The sequence below is a fragment of the Schistocerca gregaria genome, chromosome 1, assembly GCF_023897955.1.
Source record: "Schistocerca gregaria isolate iqSchGreg1 chromosome 1, iqSchGreg1.2, whole genome shotgun sequence".
Lineage (NCBI taxonomy): Eukaryota > Metazoa > Arthropoda > Insecta > Orthoptera > Acrididae > Schistocerca > Schistocerca gregaria.
The window spans coordinates 664,633,179-664,647,609 of record NC_064920.1 but is presented as its reverse complement, the minus strand read 5'-3'; the positions used below and the strand labels follow the sequence as shown (position 1 = coordinate 664,647,609).

Sequence of the window (14,431 nt, the reverse complement as noted above, 5' to 3'; positions counted from 1 at the left end):
ATGGTGGTTTGTACAGGGTGTTTCAAAAATGACCGGTATATTTGAAACGGCAATAAAAACTAAACGAGCAGCGATAGAAATACACCGTTAGTTGCAAAATGCTTGGGACAACAGTACATTTTCAGGCGGACAAACTTTAGAAATTACAGTAGTTACAATTTTCAACAACAGATGGCGCTGCAAGTGATGTGAAAGATATAGAAGACAACGCAGTCTGTGGGTGCGCCATTCTGTACGTCGTCTTTCTGCTGTAAGAGTGTACTGTTCACAACGTGCAAGTGTGCTGTGGACAACATGGTTTATTCCTTAGAGCAGAGGAATTTTCTGGTGTTGGAATTCCACCGCCTAGAACACAGTGTTGTTGCAACAAGACGAAGTTTTCAACGGAGGTTTAATGTAACCAAAGGACCGAAAAGCGATACAATAAAGGATCTGTTTGAAAAATTTCAACGGACTGGGAACGTGACGGATGAAATTGCTGGAAAGGTAGGGCGACCATGTACGGCAACCACAGAGGGCAACGCGCAGCTAGTGCAGCAGGTGATCCAACAGCGGCCTCGGGTTTCCGTTCGCCGTGTTGCAGCTGCGGTCCAAATGACGCCAACGTCCACGTATCGTCTCATGCGCCAGAGTTTACACCTCTATCCATACAAAATTCAAACGCGGCAACCCCTCAGCGCCGCTACCATTGCTGCACGAGAGACATTCGCTAACGATATAGTGCACAGGATTGATGACGGCGATCTGCATGTGGGCAGCATTTGGTTTACTGACGAAGCTTATTTTTACTTGGACGGCTTCGTCAATAAACAGAACTGGCGCATATGGGGAACCGAAAAGCCCCATGTTGCAGTCCCATCGTCCCTGCATCCTCAAAAAGTACTGGCCTGGGCCGCCATTTCTTCCAAAGGAATCATTGGCCCATTTTTCAGATCCGAAACGATTACTGCATCACGCTATCTGGACATTCTTCGTGAATTTGTGGCGGTACAAACTGTCTTAGACGACACTGCGAACACCTCGTGGTTTATGCAAGATGGTGCCCGGCCACATCGCACGGCCGACGTCTTTAATTTCCTGAATGACTATTTCGATGATCGTGTGATTCCTTTGGGCTATCCGAAACATACAGGAGGCGGCGTGGATTGGCCTCCCTATTCGCCAGACATGAACCCCTGTGACTTCTTTCTGTGGGGACACTTGAAAGCCCAGGTGTACCGCCAGAATCCAGAAACAATAGAACAGCTGAAGCAGTACATCTCATCTGCATGTGAAGCCATTCCGCCAGACACGTTGTCAAAGGTTTCGGGTAATTTCATTCAGAGACTACGCCATATTATTGCTACGCATGGTGGATATGTGGAATATATCGTATTATAGTGTTTCCCAGACCGCAGCGCCATCTGTTGTTGACAATTGTAACTAATGTAATTTCGAAAGTTTGTCTGCCTGAAAATGTACTGTTGTCCCAAGCATATTGCAACAAACGGTGTATTTCTATCGCTGCTCGTTTAGTTTTTATTGCCGTTTCAAATATACCGGTCATTTTTGAAACACCCTATATGTATAAATGTGCCATGTTGCGTCGGTAGTGATGGACTCTAAACTAGCGGCGACGAAGTAGTAAACAACTACGGGCACTCGCGACCGCGCGGACAAGGCGTAAACAAGACGTCCTCGTCGCAGCACTGCGGAAAGCAGACTGAACTCATTTAACATCCTAAATTCTGATAATTAATTGAAAAACAACAGCTGCCGACAGGCGATGTTGATATACCTCGATGAGGTTAGCTGAAAATGTATGCCCCGATCGGGAGTCGAACCCGGGGTCTCCTGCTTACATGGCAGACGCTCTATCCAGTTTTTTTTTATATGCAGGAACGCCTGAAGTGTCTCCGCGTACAGCAGACCAGCTCGTCCAAACGTGTCTTCTCATTGCGTAGGAGTGGGTTCTGGGTAGCAGATCTATTCAGTTCGGATCGGTTAATACAGTTTTCAGCTTCTCAGGGCTTGGACCGCCAGCTACGAGCTGGGTCATCGAAGGTGCTCCGTAAGAAATTGGAAAAATATTGCTTATAGCGTGAGTTGCGTATAAGGACGCAGTGTCGTTCGTTGAGATAAGTCCAATATCATAGCGTAGACTTGTTGCCAGAAGTAAAAAGATAGTGGATCGTGTGGCCACAGATCCAATTCACAGACTGAGTTTTGGCGGAGGGGTAGAAAGCCTTATCGGGGTACAAAAGCATGTGGACGTCGATCTGAGCTGGTGCCTGTCGAGTAAGAAACGCCAAAATTCGCTGCGTATGTGTCCAGACGTCGAACGCTGTGCCACAGTGGAACCGGTGGACATCCGTGTCATCCACTCCACAGGGGGTGCAGAGGGATGAATCGGCGAGATGGATGCGGTGCAGACGATCTCGGTTAACTTGTTTGCCATTCACGGTGATGTACCACGCTGATTGAACGTCTGATTCGAGAAAACGCGCCTGGATCGCCTTCCATATTTGTCGCCACACGTACTGTGGATACTTACGTTTGATGGGGTTGGACGGGCGGCACTGTTGTAACAATTTGGAGACTGTTTTCGTGAGGCACAAACGTGTAAGTGGTAAGGACCGGTAGACATAACTGTACTCCAGGAAAAATCGTTGGATGTAATAAAAGAGGGTTGGAATGGCCGATACCAGTACTGGGGCGGACAAGGAGGCCGGCGCAAAGTTATGAAGCAGGAGGCTATTAAGGCTCTGCGGACAACGATGCCAAAGTTTGAGTTGGGAGATGACGTAAAGTGCCTTGACACGAGTCGGCACATGGATGAGTCCCACCCCGCCACAATCTCGAGGCAGGTCAAGGGATTCATATTGCACCTTGAATAACATCCCCGAGCTGACGAAGGAGCCGAAAGCCATCAACAGTCGTTGGGCCAGGAGATTTGGCACTGGTAGTACATGAGCCACGTGTGGTATAAGGAAAGCATGATACATGTTCACGTATTGCGCGCGTTGGATAACGTCGAGATTTGCTTCGATTGTCTGTTGCAAGCGTCTTCCATTGATCGTCGCTGAGCGGCGCAGATCTGCTGCGAAATCAAGTCCAAGACATCGTATGTTGGCGGCGACACTAAGGGTGGCAACGCATCTCTCCGGCAAGCCCTCACCAATGAGCAGGACCTTGGATTTTGACACGTTGAGGCAGCTCCCCGACGCTTCGCCGTAAGTCGCCACCCATGTCAGTGCTGCTCAGACTTCATCTTCACTGCGCAGATGTAGTACTATGTCGTCTGCGTAGGCTGTGCAACAAAAACGGTGGCCGTGCACAGCCATACCTTCCAAACGTTGGTTCATGCCCTGGAGCAGGGGTAGGCGAAGCCATACAAAATCGTGGAAAGAGGGCAGGCAGCCTTGCCGTACAGATCGTGCGATGATCAGGGGCGGTGTGAGGCGATCATTGTACATGATTTTAGAGGTTGCACTGCTCAACAGGCACATAACCACTGTGACAATACCTCCAGGAAAACCCATATCCTGAAGAACTGTCCGTAAATAGAAGTGGTCGACACGGTCGAAAGCCTGGCTAAAGTCCAGTGAAGCCAAGGCGCCAGGGAGACTTTGATAATGCGCTAATGCTATCATGTCTCTGTAACGGCAAAGGGCCGTACGGATGTGGTTGCCACCTCCTAGGGAAGTCTGGTCGCAGGATGTGATGTAACATGCGACCTTTTTGAGTCGCGATGCCAGTAGCCGTGTGAATATTTTCATGTCGCTGTTGAGCAAAGTAATTGGTCGATAGTCCTGGACCCTCGATAACCCGCTCGATTTATGTACGGGGATAATAATGCCTTCTAGAAAGGCACTCGGGACCACTGTCATCGGTGACATCAGCTCTTGTGCGATTGCCGTCCACGTGGAAGCCAACAAATAGTGAAAACTTTTATAAAATTCGAAGGGGATACCGTTTCGTCCAGGAGATCTGTTATCGGAACCCGCCTTGATACCATCTACCACTTTATCTGTGGTTACGTCGTCTTGGAGGTCATGCACTGCATCCTCCGGAAGAGTGTTCGTAGTGAGCTGAGCGACTTCTGTGATCAGTGCTGCAAAATGCGGTATGACTGCGTATAGCCCGGCAAAATGAGCATGGAGAGCACGACCGATGCTTTGTTGGGTGTCGTGCCGGCGCCCTTCCACATCAGTGAGGACTTCGATCAGAGCTCGTTGTCGTTCCTGAAGAAGGTGGTACATCGACGGGCGTTCTTGAGGGATACGATTAGAAGCACGAGAACGGACTACAGTTCCAGTGACGCCGCATGATCAAGGAGAACTGTGCCTTCGTGCGATGGACCATCGACTGCCGGGCTGGCGAGAAAGGCATCGTCTCACAGTCACGTAGTATGGTGTAGTAGAAGTGCAGGGTATTAGTTTGCCACGCCTTAAATTCCTTCCCATAACTCATCAGTGTCTTCCTGAGGGTCGGCTTTGCACAGGAGAGCCACCTTGATAAGGTGGTGTCATAGGCCTCTCGACGATGGCGGCAGCGTACCCACGCTTCTTCGACCATACGGCTACAGTCTGAGGAGGTCAGGTGAGCGACATTGAGTTTCCACAGACCACGACTATGCCACACTTGCTGTCGGGCGAGAGTGACGTCACAGAGGTACGCATCATGGTGTGAAAAGGCCAAGGGCCAGACTTCCGCATGACATGTGCGATCAGCAAAGAAGCGGGTAACGTAGATGCGATCTATGCGGCTTGACGAGTGAGAGGTGTAGAATGCATAGCCCGGTTGAATTCCGTGGAGCTTCTTCCAAGTGTCAACAAGTCGTAGACGGTCGATGAGCACTGAGAGAGACGCACAAGGTGAATGTCGCGGGAGTTGGTCCGCGGGCTCTTGTGTCGAGTTAAAATCCCCACCGAGTACCAAATCGTCCTGCGGACCTCTGAAGAGGTATGTGACGCTTTCGGCAAAAAAAGTTTGTCGGTCATGACGGCGGCCAGTGCCGGACGGAGCGTAGACATTAATAATACGTACGCCGAACAGTGTGAGGGCCATACCTCGCGCAGTGGAGAGGTAGATGACGTCCTCTGCAGGGAGTCCGTCGCGTAGCAGGATGGCGACGCCGCTACCGGTGTCGGATGCGGGGGAAACATGGGCATTGTATCCGGTGGGAACTAGGAAGTCAGCCACAAACACCTCTTGTAAGAGTGCTATATCAACATCGGCAGAGTAAATAGTGTCTCTGAACATGGCCAGTTTATGGGGGGCAAGAATGGTGGCAAGATTCATCGTGGCGATACGATATTGTTCGGCCATCCTCAGTATTTGCAGAATGTGCTGTAGAAGTAGCTGGCAGGTGGAGACCCGCCGGTGGTGCCGCAGTGGTGATAATTACTGGCGGGGGCCAGCCCCAGAGTCGCCGAGGTGGACTCTTGTGCAGACACGCTGGCAGTCTGTTCCGCTTCTTCTTCAACCTATCGGCCCAGGAAGCTGACGACGTGGATATGTGACGGTCACCTATTCCGGAACGGGTGTTGTGGATTCCGCATCATGAGTGGCAGGGGGACCGCCGTCATCATTCGTTGACAACGGCGAGGACGCGTCCCCGGTTGGGAGACGAGGCGTCACAGGAGGGGCGCCTGTTGCTGTCGCATCGCGTGACTGGACGCAGTGTGGGAGATCACCGTCAGACATCAGGTCGACATCTTGCGGGGCCGTCTGAGAAAGGGCGTCATTGGAAGGCGTTCGTCGTCGTTTCCTGTGTTTGCGAGGCGACCGCTGTTTTCTGGTGTGGCCTTCTGAATCAGAATATGGTCGTCCGTCGTCTGACACCGTACCTGTCTGGACAAAGGCAGACGTCGGCACGACACCGAGGTCGAAGTCCATGGTTCCAATAGGAACATCGGTTTCGGTCTGCAACCCGGACGGTCCTGAAGCGAGCACTGGAGGCGACGCCGTGCTGGTGTCGTCGGCGCGCTGTGCTGCGGCGGGTGGCGTTGACGATGCTGCTGGAGAAATCGGGAGTGGCACGACGGGGTCCTGTGCAACCTTGGGGCAGGTGATGGGTAAGGACGTGACCGTCGAAGGCTGGGTCTCTTCACGTAACGGCGTCTGTATTAAACGGCGGTGTAAGCATTCGGAACGTAAATGTCGCTCCTGGCCACATCCTGCGCACGTTCGTGGCTGTCCATCGTACATGACGATGGCCCTCACATCGCCAATTAGCAAGTACGATGGGACATGTTTCGTCAGCTCAATTTTTATTTGCCGGACGCCATTTAATACGGGGTAGGTTGTAAATGTTTGCCACTTCTCCGCGACGTGACCCCAGACGGTGCCATATGGTTGGAAAGCGGCAATGACCACATCCTGAGGCGCCTCGAGGGGGAGCTCAAACACCCGCAATGTCCGCGAGACCGAATCCAGCATGGGCGACTGTCACAGCACCCATATGTCCATCAGAGTGTTTAAATTTTAGTCCAGTAGCATGACGGTAAATTATGTCAGTTCAAATTTCCTCCGTCGAGATCTTGATGTAGACAACACTTCCAGTGATGGAAAAATTTTTGCCGATTACGTCCTGGGGGTTCAAACGTAGATCCTCTCGTATGAACTGTTCGACTTCGAATGCTCTGGGTCGTGGATGTTCGGCCTGAAACGTTACTTTGATCGTTGCATGGCGGTACGAGTGCGCCTTGGAGTACGTTAGTACTGGACTCGATAGACACAAACACCGCCGAGAGCGGAGCGTCGGGCGGCGCGCGGAGCAGCTCCGCACGCTAACACGGCTGTGAGCCGACTGTTAAGCCACCGACGACACAGATCAATTGCGCAACTGCAGGGACTTATCCCTTGCACGCTTCCCGTGAGACCGACGTTCTCAACTATCCACAATCTACATACGTAATGTGCCTAATAGATATTTGCCCATCCACTCATTACTCGCGCACACTAAGGTGAGGATTCCCGTAAGAGTTCGGGCAGCCTGTGCACATTCGCACAGACGAAGGTCAATGGCTGGGTAGCCTTTAACTATATATATGAAGATAGTAACTGTTCTCGAAAGAACAGATACCATTTATGACCGTGCAGCTTCTTCTAGAATAAATGATAATTAATTAAAAACCCCCAGTTGCCCACAGGTGTTGTTGATACACCTCGGGGCACACATTTTCAGATGTCCCCAACGAGTTATATCACAGCTGATGGTTTTCAATAAATTATCATTTATTCTAGAAGAAGCTACACGGTCATCAATGGTAACTGTTCTTTCGATAACAGTTACCATCTTCATATATCTTAAGTTCTATTTTATTAGTCTTAAGCCTGAACACGAGAGCAATGACAAGATCCCCTTAGAACTGGACAAGGTAGCGCAGTGGTTAGCACACTTCATTCGCATGCTAGAGGACGACAGTTCAAACCCTATAAAGTCATCCAGATTTAGGCTTTCCGCGATTTCCCTAAATCGCATGAGCCAAATGCCCTTTTATCTTTTCCCTAGTTTTTGTAATGCTAGCTTGTGGTCCAGCTCTTGACAAGTGGTACTTCAGACGAATCATGTTTTGTGCCCCATCGGACTGAAAGCAAACACTCTGCAACAATCGTCTGAATGGTCAAAGCCGGAGGAGGGAGCATTACGGTCTGGGAAATGTTTTCGTGGCATTCCTTGGGTGACCTTGTCATTCTGGAAGGCACCACATGAGTACATCTATCCTTACGGTCCATATCCAGCCTTACATGCAGTTTGTTTTTCCTCACTACGATGGCATTTTCTATCCGAACAATGGAATGTGTCACGTGCGTTGTTCGAAGGCCATCAGGTTTAGTTTACCGTACTCACCCGGCCACCAGACTGCCCGGATTTAAGCCCAGTCGAGAGTCTATGGCACCTTCCCGATTAGGCTGTTCGTGCCACGGACCCTCAACTGAGAAATCCAGCGCAGTTGGCCACAGCACTGGTATCCGCATGCCTCCAGAACCTCACTGACTCTCTTCCTGAATGTATAGCAGCGGCCTTTACTTCAAAAGGTTGTTATTTAGGCTTTTGAAAAGTGATGCAATCAGTGTAACTGGACAGTGTAAAAGGAGTGGAGAAAGTGATCGTTATGTCACAGTGGCCGCAGCAGCGCGCCGTGACAGGTAGCTCAGCCTAACGCATCGCCTGTCGTGTCGGCAGGAGCGCATCGTGAGCGTGACGAGGCAGAAGGTGGGCGGCCTGGGGCTCAGCATCAAGGGCGGCGCCGAGCACAAGCTGCCCATCCTCATCTCGCGCATCTTCAAGGACCAGGCCGCCGACCAGACGGGGCAGCTCTTCGTCGGCGACGCCATCATCAAAGGTTCGTACCACCGTGTCGGTTGTAAACAAACTGGTTCTCTACTTCTGAAAAAAAATCCTTTTAAATAATAAAACATGACCTATACAAGGAATCTGACTACCCCTCTTAGTCATGGACGAAAAAAAAATTGGCATAGTCTTTGACAGACCGTGCAGAATCTTATGTGGAGCCAATAAGGCGTCAATTTTAAACTAAATATGGTATGCCAATGTTTTCATAATAAAAACATAAATTAGGTAATTCAGTGCAATTATTATACAGATGCGATAAATCACTTTAACGTGGGCCAAATGAACAATTAAAGTCAATATAATTCCAGTAAACGTGCGAAAGTAAAAAAAAATTATTGTAGGAACCTACATAGACATCCCCCATCTGCTAGATGCCCACGAAATACGTAATTTTGTTTTGAAACTAACAACCAACGAGAAAATAGGTGGAAAAATACTATTGGTCAGTTTTCAAGCAGTAATGGCGGACAGCATCGGCTGGTAATATGCGTAATTTTATGGTAGCTAATTTTACTACACAAAAAATAAAATATGTACTCCCTCCAAAATGAGTTACAAACAAACATTAAAATAAAATTATGATGAGCACCAAAACGTCTTAGAAGAATTTTGAAAAAAAATTATTAATTGAACTTTAATTTGGCGGGTTTACAACACTGTCAACAAGACGTAATAATGGAAAGAATATTTATTGAAACTAAACAAAATTGAACTTTGATATTGTGACAGTATTTTTAAAATAGATAATTTAACCGCAATTGTCTTTAATTTTGAAATGAGAGAGAGCGTAATAATTTTCTTTTAATGTCTTAACTGTTGCTGCAGGCAGTGCGATGACGTTAGCGGTGGTCCGCGCGGGCGATGTGTGAAGTGAATCCTGGTTCGTGGCGTGAAGATAATGACGGATTCTCCTGTTTCATTAATATTCGAGTTACAGCGGTGGTGCACGTCTCCGTTGTAGTCGAATCAGCTGGCAGCACTGGCGCGATAATAATAGTTCCAGTATCTGCGTTGACGTTATACGCACGACGTTTTATTATTAAAAGTTTATTAATCATGCAGTGCGCGTAGGTCGGAATTATGCAATGTCTTTAGTATTTACGATATGAAGCCTGTTAATGCCAATACTTCGCACAGTTCTTTCACCGTGTTGCCACAGGAAAACAGTCACATGTGTTTATCACTATAACAGTCCGTTAAACATCAGTTCAAATTAAGTCGTCGTCTTTAAGACAGTTTGGATGATATAATAAATGTTTCTTGATCAAATCACAGCACTGTTCTTTTACTTAACATTTTGGTTTTTTCCACTTTCACGCAATTCTAACACGGCAATGGTGTCTGGTTCACGGCTAATTGTCACAAGTTTACACAGTATGTAAAATCGTCACCCCAAACACTCGATATACCGGGTGATCAAAAAGTCAGTATAAATTTGAAAACTCGATAAACCACGGAATAATGTAGATAGAGAGATAAAAATTGACACACGTGCTTGGAATGACATGGGGTTTTATTAGAACTACCACATATTGCTAGACGCGCGAAAGATCTCTTGCTTGCGCGCGTCGTTTGGTGATGATCGTGTGCTCGGCAGCCACTTTCGTCATGCTTGGCCTCCTAGGTCCCCAGACCTCAGTCCGTGCCATTATTGGCTTTGGGGTTACCTAAAGTCGCAAGTGTACCGTGATCGACCGACTTCTCTAGGGATGCTGAAAGACAACCTACGACGCCAATGTCTCACCATAACTCCGGACATGCTTTACAGTGATGTTCACAACATTATTCCTCGAGTACAGCTATTGTTGAGGAATGAATGTGGACATATTGAGCATTTCCTGTAATGAACATCATCTTTGCTTTGTCTTACTTTGTTATGCTAATTATTTCTATTCTGATCAAATGGACATTCTGATCTGTCGGACATTTTTGAACTTTTGTATTTTTTTGGTTCTAATAAAACCACATGTCATTCCAAGCCTGTGTGTCAATTTGTACCTCTCTATCTGCATTATTCAAATTTATACTGACTTTTTGATCACCCGGTACTTTTCAGGTTTTACTGTTCACTTAATAATGCACGATGTCCTATTAACACAGCGGAAGCACTGTAATTAATTGTTCCTCCGCGTATCACCGTCTTTCACGCCGAACTTTGCAACGTTTCTTCCACCCGCGAAACGGTCACGATACCAAAACAACTCGCACGCTCTCTATCGACAGTCGTTCGCTCTCACTCTGACACGGTACTTCTCCTAGCCTGACGAAAGATTTACAAAGCATATAAAACCAGAACATTCATATTCGTACAATATAATATATAAAACAGTAGCAAAATGAATGAAGAAACAATATGACGTATTAACAAATAAATAATAGTTGAAATATATGATACATACGTACTATGACAAGGTAATGCACAAAAGAAAAAAAAAATATTATCAACTTCCGGGGAAAGCAATGTCTTAACACGGTCTCCTACTCCTAGATAGCACATCCCCTTAACGAGGTGATACGTTCACTGTTCTTGAAAGAAAAAACTCCCAGGAAACACGTGATGAATTGATGATGCGGGTCTTTCCGGGTTTTCATTCTGACTATCCTATCTAACTGGCACAGCATTTCGATCGACGTACTTCGTCTACGTCATCAGGAGCTGCTCCTGCACTGATCTCTCGTGGTTATTGCTCGTACCCTCTACCACCCCCTACCCCTACTCTCGAATCAGTGAGCACCAGCTCCCACGATAGCTCAGTAAATTAGGGGCGCCTAGTGGTATAGGCTACGTATATAGACAAAATATTGTTCCAGTCAGACACGATCGTTCCGGACGACTCAAATCATTCTCATCAGCGTAGGAAGGACGTCAGGAGCTTCATGAGGAATCAGTTGCTGTATTTGGAGACAATGCCATGAAGGTGGACACTGTGTGCAAAAGTAAGTATTGTAATCCAAGAAGTGAAAGTCATTCTGTCAGTGATTAATCCGGAATTTCCACGCGCTTAGAGATCAGAAACAATAACCCCATTGTGTTGGTGGAAAATTAAAAAAAAACCTCCCGTCCGCTTTGTCTCCAAAGAGTTACACAGTGCAGTTTTCCGTATCTCCAGTCAACCCTATCACAGTATCATAAAAACCAAGATGGTGGAAATAGTCCACTTGCATTAGTGGAAAAAAGTTAAAGAAAACCTCCCCTTACCTCCAGCCAACCACACAGTGTAGAACTCCTTATGTCCAACTAAACACAGCACAGCATTAAAATTCCAAGTAGATGGAAGTAGACGAATCGTCTGCTTTATAACCCTCGTCCTCCCCCCTTTCCAACCAAACAGAGTATAGTACTTAAAAGGTGTTTAAAAATAGTGTCAAATTACATTATTTCTGCCTCCAACTACTAACAGTGTAGTACTAAAAACGGTGGCAAATATGTCGTAAAAAATTACGTAACCTCGGATTAAAGTAAAAGATATTCATTATTTCCGAAATACATTAAATTTTGGCCTAAAATGGTGTCAAATCACATTATTCATGTACGCACGTATACCCTTGCAAAATATTAAAATGACTACAAGACGCCCGGGTTCCCGGGTTCGATTCCAGGCGGGGTCAGGGGCCTCGTGTTGACTGGGTGTTGTGTGCTGTCCTTAGGTTAGTTAGATTTAAGTAGTTCTAAGTTCTAGGGGACTGATGACCATAGATGTAAAGTCCCACAGTGCTCAGAGCCATTTGAACCATTTTTTTTACTACAAGATCAAATATATGCATAACACGCAAAATTGTGCACACACCACACACACACACACACACACACACACACACACACACACACACACACACATTGCGTAGTTATCTCCCTCTCCTCTCCTCCTAGTGCTGTAATGAACCTAGTACTTTAATGCAAAGGCCAATTACGAAGCAGCTCCAAACAGGTTATGCTCAAAAGTATCTGAAAACTTGAATTATTTATAAACAAAATACGTCACATACCTTTCTCTCTTCCCTCCTCCAACCAAACCTAGTATTAAAATACAAGAGGCAATTACAATGCAGCCCTATCTGGGCTCTACTCAAAAGTATCCGAACGAGCGGAATTATTTACCAGAAAATACATCACGCACCTCTCTCTCTTCGAATCAGAGCCTAGTATTGCTGTTACAGTGCAGCCCCATCTGAACTGCGCTAAAAATATCCAAAATATATTTTTTAAAGTACGTTAAAGTACCTGAATTGCCTAAAATACTGAAAATGACGAACTATGTTTCCATTACTGACTTCCAAAAAATCTTTAATTGACAGGCTTACCAGTCACGTTGGCGAATTTCGTCGAAGCCATATATCATTCGATATGCACTATTGGTAAAGAGTATAACAACATATTCTCTATAGATCATTAAAAACCAATATTTGCTTGTAAAGAGTATAACAACATATTCTCTATAGATCATTAAAAACCAATATTTGCTTATAAAATATAAATAACGAATTAGGAATATCTAGTTCTCGAATATGAGTTATACCTTAAATATTATTCCGTAAACCCTGACAACGCGAAATAAAATCAACTTCTGTTTTGTATCCCAATTGCTTATATCATCAACAGAGTCACAAGTTCGATCTCTGCATCACAAGCTATTGTCACTGTCACCAACATGTGTCTGTATGGTAGAAACACTGGGAATTCGATCTATGCCCCACACTTGGTTTAAGACACAAAAGAACCTTAAACTATTTTCCCTACCTATTAAGTCACATTATCTGCAAAATACACTGGCAACGCAAAAAGTGCGATTTTTACGTCGACTATCACGGTGTTTTTTTTCATGAAGTTATTTTGCATTAAAAAAATGATCGTGAATTGTAATGTACGGTCGGGGGTAATGGAAGAGTGAAGATAACGCATCACTAGAAAAATGTAATCGATGACTATTATTGCAAATTATTGTACCCTAGTTGAGGTTCAGTACAAGGAAAACATTATGAGGGTCAAATAAATTAGTTTACCTTGTCTATGATGCCTATCAAAAATGTCACAATACTCTAAAATATGTCAGAAAATGTATTGTTTACGTTACAATAGCATATTCAGTCGCTTGATGTTTTTTTTTCATTATCACAATAAAAAATTAGTTGGTGATAGAACATTGAACATTGCTGCATTTGGAACTATGGCTCCCTACTAAACCTGTAATCAACAACACCAATATCTAATAAAAGTAGTACCATACCCATGACACCCAATTTTTATGGAAAGAGGGAATAACGTGCTCGGTTTGAGAAAGGAATAAGTGGTTTTATTACGATATCTCACCCGAATTGCAGAACTTAACTACGTTGGAAGTCTCTGTCTCTCTCTCTCTCTCTCTCTCTCTCTCTCTCTCTCTCTCTCTTCTTTCTCTCTCTCTCCATCCAACCCCCCCCCCCCCCCCCACACACACACACACGCACATGTAAATAAGGTAGACAAGCGACAGGGACGGATTCCTGACTGGAAATGGAGGAAAAAATGTCCTATGAACATGTGCCCAGAAATGAACGAGAGGGTGCATCAACAACAAATCGTACCGGAACACGGTAAAGAGCTAAATCGCATACCCGTCACAACAGATGGGATGCAATGCAGATGTTCACACTCTGTCCCACCTTCCGGCTTCTCTCAGAATAGCATTACAGGCGTCGTGAACACGCTGTTGAAGCGTGTGCGCATCAAAAATCGGTTCAGCATACAATACACAACGCTTTTCAGATGCCTCAACAGGTAAACATCCAGGGTATTTAATTCCGATAATCTAACAGGAAATGCTACAGAGCCTCCGAGTCCTATCCAGCGTCAAAAAAATAAATAAATAAATTCAAATGTGTATCAAATCTTATGGAACTTAACTTCTAAGATCATCAGTCCCTAAGCTTACACACTACTTAACCTAAATTATCCTAAGGATAAACACACACACCCATGCCCGAGGGAGGACTCGAACCTCCGCCGGGACCAGCCGCACAGTCCATGACTGCAGCGCCTTAGACCGCTTTTTATTATTTTTATTTTTTTCGTTCGTTTCATGTGCTCGTTGCGGCCGTCGCAAGACACCC

General features: G+C 45.9%; 1 protein-coding gene across 1 annotated transcript in view; it reads left to right on the top strand.

Annotated features, from left to right (window-relative positions):
* LOC126362173 (gamma-1-syntrophin) overlaps positions 1-14,431 on the top strand; it is an 809,668-nt gene that overhangs the window by 668,183 nt on the left and 127,054 nt on the right. The window contains exon 3 of the mRNA XM_050007857.1: positions 8,174-8,333. Coding sequence (XP_049863814.1) covers positions 8,174-8,333 — 160 coding nt within the window. The remainder of the gene's footprint in view (positions 1-8,173; positions 8,334-14,431) is intronic.